Here is a 6,692-nt window from a genome sequence, read left to right as displayed (position 1 = left end):
TGCCCTGCCTCCCGCCCTGGCCAGGCAACCTACAAAGCAACAGTGGGGGACAGCGAGAATAGGGGCTGCGGGAGCCAGCCTCCTCCCTCACCCTCACTTGCCCTGCTGAAGATGCAAGAACCCATGCTCCGGACCCTGTGTTGTCTGCAGGCAAGGCCCGCATGCGTTCTCAATTCAGTTCAGTTCAGTAGCTCAGTCGTGCGATCCCATGAACTGCAGCACATCAGCCTTCCCTGTCCATTACCAACTCCTGGAGCTTACTCAAACGCATGTCCACTGAGTCGGTGATGCCATCCAACCATCTCCTCCTCTGTCCTCCCCTTCTCCTCCTGATTGGCTAGTTGGATCCCCTTGCAGTCTAAGGGACTCTCAAGAGTCTTCTCCAGCACCACAGTCCAAAAGCATCAATTCTTCAGTGCTCAGCCTCCTTTATAGTCCAACTCTCACGTCCATACATGGCTACTCCAAAAACATAACTTTGATTAGACAGACCTTTGTTGGCAAAGTAATGTCTCTGCTTTTTAATACACTATCTAGGTTGGTCATAACTTTTCTTCCAAGGAGCAAGCATCTTTTAATTTCATGGCTACAGTCACCATCTGCAGTGATTTTGGAGCCCAACAAAAAGTCTCTCACTGTTTCCATTGTTTCCCCATCTATTGGCCATGAAGTGATGGGACCAGATGCCATGATCTTAGTTTTCTGAATGTTGAGTTTTAAGCCAACTTTTTCACTCTCCTCTTTCACTTTCATCAAGAGGCTCTTTAGTTCTTCTTTGCTTTCTGCCATAAGGGTGGTGTCATCTGCATATTTGAGGTTATTGATATTTCTCCCGGCAATCTTGATTCCAGCTTGTGCTTCATCCAGCCCAGCATTTTGCATGATGTACTCTCATATAAGTTAAATAAGTAGGGTGACAACATATAGCCTTGACGTACTCCTTTCCTGATGTGGAACCAGTCTGTTGTTCCATGTCCAGTTCTAACTGTTGCTTCTTGATCTGAATACAGATTTCTCAGGAGGGAGGTAAGGTGGTCTGGTAATTCCCATCTTTTGAAGAATTTTCCACAGTTTGTTGTGATCCACACAGTCAAAGGCTTGGCGTAGTCAATAAAGCAGAAGTAGAGGTTCCCTTGGAGAAGGCAATGGCACCCCACTCCAGTACTCTTGCCTGGAAAATCCCATGGACGGAGAAGCCTGGAAGGCTGCAGTCCGTGGGGTCGCTGAGGGTCGGACACGACTGAGTGACTTCACTTTCACTTTTCACTTTCATGCATTGGAGAAGGAAATGGCAACACACTCCAGTGTTCTTGCCTGGAGAATCCCAGGGACGGGGGAGCCTGGTGGGCTGCCGTCTATGGGGTCGCACAGAGTCTGACACTACTGAAGCGACTTAGCAGCAGCAGCAGCAGCAGCAGCAGCAGAGGTTCCCTTGCAGCTGCATCGTTTCCGGGTTTTGCGGCTCACCGCCCCTCCCTTCCCAGCTGTACTCCACTTCCGCGTTTTTCTCTGGGCCCTGGGCGCCGGGGCGTGGAGGCGGTAGCGCGCACGCGCACAGGGATCCGGCCCGGGCCGAGCGCGCGGCCGGACGATTGCGGGTGAGGGAGAGTCGGCCCTGGCCGGGATGGCGGGCCTGAGGGGTCGTGGTCCGGGTCGGAGCGGGCAGGGGCTCTCGGCTAGGATCTCCCGGCTCCCGGGGCATGCGGGGGCCGGGCGCTAGAGCCCGGGTCCTGGCGATCTGGGTAGGACGATCGTGTAGGGCCGGGGGCGGTCTCGGGCCGCCGTGACGCGGGCGCTCAGCCGGGCCGGGGCGGGCGGGAGGCGGGTGCGAGGCGGCTCCTCCTCGTCGCGAACTCTCGGTGACCTTGGCCAAGTCACTCCATCCCCTTGAGCCGGCGCCTGCGTCTGTGAAGTGCGAATTATGAGCTCTGCCTGCCTGCTGGAGCGGTTTTGAGGCTCGGGGGCGGGACCCCGGAGGGTACCTGGGGTAGAGGGCGGTTCCCCGGGGACCACCAGGGCCCTGGGTGAGGGAGAGGGGCCTTCCTGGCGTAGCATTTTGTTACAGGCTTTGGGGAGGACCGCTCATCTGTAGATTTTTAAAACTCCAGAGCACTATGAAGTAGTTACAAAACTTGATTAACACAAAGGAGAGAGGTCAGGGCTTCCCCGAGGCCCACGTTGCACAACTGTTTCAGCAATGCTCACGCTCCGGCTCAGTGAGAATGGTTCGCAGCCGTCAAGACCCTTAGCTGTGGAATTAGTACTATTTGTGATTCCTCTTGTTTGGCAAAACCCGTTGCGCCCACCTGGGAAATTGTGGCGCTGGCCAAGCAAGTGTGGTATCTGTCCACGTGAGGCAGTCCTCCAGCTTCCCAATGGACCGAATTGTAGAGACTGAAGATGGAGGGGGCGCCATAGCCATTTTGGGTGGTGGAGTGGGATCTCAGGAACCCTCCCGACGCGGGCAAGGGTCTGCAGTGTGACAGATATTATGTAATTATATAGTACTCAACTGCCAATGGTAGAAAGTCACTAAAATAAGAAGCCTATTAAGATGTTCTAGGTTGGAAGAAATTCAGAGCATTTGAATTGACTTGAACTGAAACTTTTCACCGCAGGTGACTAGCATGCAGATAACCATTCTCTGACCTGCTGCCCCTCTTCTGACATGGCCCACCGCGGTGGGGAGAGGGACTTCCAGACTTCAGCGCGGCGCATGGGCACCTCTTTGCTCTTCCAGCTCTCGGTGCATGAGCGGGAACTGGACCTGGTGTTTCTGGATCACAGCTATGCTAAGCCGTGGAGTGCCCACCCGGATGCCAGTAGTGCCCGCCCCACCCGCATGCTCTTTGTTACTCCTCGGAGGCAGCACGAAAGTACCATGTGAGTTTGGCCTTCTCTCCTGTGGGCTGCGGTCACCCTAACTGGGCAGTAATCAGTTGGGGATTAAAGTGGATTTTATTGTGGGAGATTAGGGGTGGGGTGGGATGTTTAATTCAGCATCCTTCTTAACCATCCTGAGAATGTCAGGCCTTTTGATGAACCTCTGGATTCAAGACATCTAATGAGTTAGGAAGGCAGGATGTTCAAAGGAAAGCAAACAGCTGATTGCATTTAGGATAAGAGGACTTGTGTGGAAAGAGGAATTGAAGATGATTATTTAAACGGAAGAAAAAGATGGAAGAGTTGACTTTTAAAAATTGTCACATAGGATTAGACTCATTCCTAAAATAGCCCAGTGTTCTGGCTCCAACACCGGCCTTTTTATGGTAATTTGGTTTGTTTTTCCTCCATTCACCTGCAAAGCTTAGGAGCACATGCCCAAGACTTTTCTTTCCCTCTTAACTTGTTATGGAACTGTCACCATGGGTTGATCTTAATCCTTCTTAGATATGGTTATATTTTCAGCTCGCCTACATAATAGGGTCAGGAATTTTTTCATAAACTTACCATGTAATATGTGGTAAGTTACATTTGGTCTGTGCAAACTTGTTTAGCAATTCTTTTGAGCTTTAAGGCATTCTGATTACCTTGGAACACAAGATGTTTCAAGATTTAGTGATATATTCTGATGATAAAATCATGCCCTTAATAATTTTATAAACTTTTTTGGGGAGGAGTTTGTTTTTGTTTGTCTCAATCTGACCTGATGTTTAATCTCTGTAGCACAGGTTTTAGGTTTGCTGGAAAACAGAGATCTTGTGCTTTGCTTCTTTTGATCCACCAGTGAGCCTTAATGAGCTAGAAGTGCCATGACATGTGTGTTTAGCACGTGTAGAATAGTGGTGGTTTTTATTTCATTTCCCAGCGAGAGCCTCATTTTGTTGACCTATTTTGGATGTCACAGGATCTGTGATTTTAGAGAATAATTGAGCATAGTCCTGATGCTTCTGATCAAGGGCATCACTGAAGAGCTCTTTTAAATAGAATTGCAAGTCTCGCTCTTAGTTATGTAATAGCTTCTTGCAAACATTGAAACTCCTGTATTTAAATCTCATGATTATTTTCTTAAAGTGAGATTTTGTGGACTTGGTCATTTCAATACTCAGAAAATTACTTCCTCTTACAGACTAGCTCCATATATGGGCCCTGTAAGTGGGAGTTTGGCATATTTTAGGAGCTCTTTTTAGGCCACTGGATCTGGAAGGTGGTTGCAATGGGGGTGTAAGTGGGAGCTAGGGGAGAAGCTGGCAGGGGCTACCTCATGTAGGAATTTGAATCTCAGAGTTGGTGAGAAGTCATTGAAGGATTTTAAGCTAGAGATTGAGTTTATATTTAAAAAGATCACTTTGAATTTTTGTTGAATAGATGATAGTGCTGAAGTGGAATAGATAAGACCTGGCAAGGAGACCATTGCAGAGTGGTCAGGGCCAGAGATCATGGGCCTTGATGGGACAGGCATATTACAGGTGGGGAAAAAGGGATGGCCTTGAAGTGTATTTCTTGGGTAGATCCAACATGACCTGCTGTGGTGAGTTGGCAAGAGTGGCCAGGATTAAGGGGAGAGGAAGGGAGGATGATGCTCATGTTTCTGGCTCAGTAGTGCCATTAGTTGGGAGGGACCCCGGGAAGATAGGGTTGGAATTGTGACACCAGGACTTCTTTTTCAGGCATCCAAGTCTAAGTACCTTGCCCAAAGTCTGTCCACAAAAGATAATCAGCTCTTTCACCCACCACCAAATCCAGCTGCACATTATTTCACTTCATTTTATAATGGTATAATTATTCTAGCCATTGGGAGTGTATACAGTAGCATCATTGAGGTAAAAAAGTTAAAGTGACATTTGCTAGATTGCCAGTAGACCAGTGTGATTAACATCATATTTTGGGTGACAGAGTTATTGCACTGAAAAACACAGCACTAGGATTTCATTAACATTTTATTTATTTTTTTCATTAATGTTTTAAAATACAAAAGATCTTTCAGGTATCCACTTGTGTTTGTTTCTGTTGTGGGCTCCTTACAGAGTGAGTAAGCTGAGGTGTCTGTCTGCATTCCCAGCGATGTGTCTTAGACAATCATGGGCTTTTACAGCATATCATTAGCTATCAGTTGACTTGGTAAGGAAAGGAAAATTTGTATAAATAATTTAGAACTTTAGACCAACGTTGCCTGATAGACTCTCTGTAGTAACAGAAGTGTTCTGTACTTGCTTCCTCTAATATGGTAGCCTTAGGTAGACATTTCTTTTTTTTTTTTCTTGGAGAGAAAAAGAAATGCAAAAAGGCAAAATGGTTGTCTGAGGAGGCCTTACAAATAGCTGTGAAAAGAAGAGAAGCAAAAGGCAAAGGAGAAAAGGAAAGATATACCCATTTGAATGCAGTGTTCCGGAGAATAGCAAAAGGAGATAAGAAAGCCTTCCTCAGTAATCAATGCAAAGAAATAGAGGAAAACAATAGAATGGGAAAAGACTAGAAATCTCTTCAAGAAAACCAGAAATACAAAGGGAACATTTCACGCAAAGATGGGCACAATAAAGGACAGAAATGGTATGGACCTAACAGAAGCAGAAGATATCAAGAAGAGGTGGAAAGAATACACAGAAGAACTGTACAAAAAAGATCTTCATGACCCAGATAATCACGATGGTGCGATCACTCACCTAGAGCCAGACATCCTGGAATGTGAAGTCAAGTGGGCCTTAGGAAGCATCACTACGAACAGAGCTAGTGGAGGTGATGGAATTCCAATTGAACTCTTTCAAATCTGAAAAGATGATGCTTTGAAAGTGCTGCACTCAATATGCCAGCAAATTTGGAAAACTCAGCAGTGGCCACAGGACTGGAAAAGCTCAGTTTTCATTCCAATCCCAAAGAAAGGCAATGCCAAAGAATGCTCAAACTACCACACAGTTTCACTCATCTCACACACTAGCAAAGTAATGCTCAAAATTCTCCAAGCCAGGCTTCAATAGTACATGAACTGTGAACTTCCAGATGTTCAAGCTGGTTTTAGAAAAGATCAAATTGCCAACATCCACTGGATCATCGAAAAAGCAAGAGAGTTCCAGAGAAACATCTGCTGCTGCTTTATTGACTATGCCAACGCCTTGTGAGCCTTTGGATCACAACAAACTGGAAAATTCTTTAAGAGATGGAAATATCAGACCACCTGATCCGCCTCCTGAGAAACCTGTATGCAGGTCAAGAAGCAACAGTTAGAACTGGACATGGAACAACAGACTGGTTCCAAATCAGGAAAGGAGTACGTCAAGGCTGTATGTTGTCACCCTACTTATTTAACTTATATGCAGAGTACATCATGCAAAATGCTGGGCTGGATGAAGCACAAGCTGGAATCAAGATTGCCGGGAGAAATATCAATAACCTCAAATATGCAGATGACACCACCCTTATGGCAGAAAGCAAAGAAGAACTAAAGAGCCTCTTGATAAAAGTGAAAGAGGAGAGTGAAAAAGTTGGCTTAAAACTCAACATTCAGAAAACTAAGATCATGGCATCTGGTCCCATCACTTCATGGCCAGTAGATGGGGAAACAATGGAAACAGTGAGAGACTTTATTTTCTTGGGCTCCAGTGTCACTGCAGATTATGGTGACTGTAGCCATGAAATTAAAAGATGCTTGCTCCCTGGAAGAAAAGTTATGACCAACCTAGATAGTGTATTAAAAAGCAGAGACATTACTTTGCCAACAAAGGTCTGTCTAATCAAAGTTATGGTTTTTCCACTAG

The 6,692-nt window shown here is 46.3% G+C and overlaps 1 protein-coding gene across 8 annotated transcripts in view; it reads left to right on the top strand.

Annotated features, from left to right (window-relative positions):
* The first annotated feature begins 1,398 nt into the window (after positions 1-1,398).
* Positions 1,399-6,692, top strand: part of KANSL3 (KAT8 regulatory NSL complex subunit 3) — a 43,120-nt gene continuing 37,826 nt past the window's right edge. For 2 of the 8 annotated variants that reach the window (XM_055539350.1, XM_055539346.1), the window contains exons 1-2: positions 1,399-1,598; positions 2,619-2,883. In XM_055539350.1, the coding sequence (XP_055395325.1) occupies positions 2,669-2,883 (215 nt within the window). In that variant the 5' untranslated portion in view covers positions 1,399-1,598; positions 2,619-2,668. The other 6 variants (XM_055539351.1, XM_055539348.1, XR_008700123.1 and 3 more) reach the window with 5 other exon arrangements.

This window comes from Bubalus kerabau, chromosome 11 (genome assembly GCF_029407905.1).
Source record: "Bubalus kerabau isolate K-KA32 ecotype Philippines breed swamp buffalo chromosome 11, PCC_UOA_SB_1v2, whole genome shotgun sequence".
In the NCBI taxonomy this organism is placed as follows: domain Eukaryota; kingdom Metazoa; phylum Chordata; class Mammalia; order Artiodactyla; family Bovidae; genus Bubalus; species Bubalus kerabau.
The sequence above is the reverse complement of the archived record's forward strand: the minus strand, read 5'-3'. Positions and strand labels throughout refer to the sequence as shown.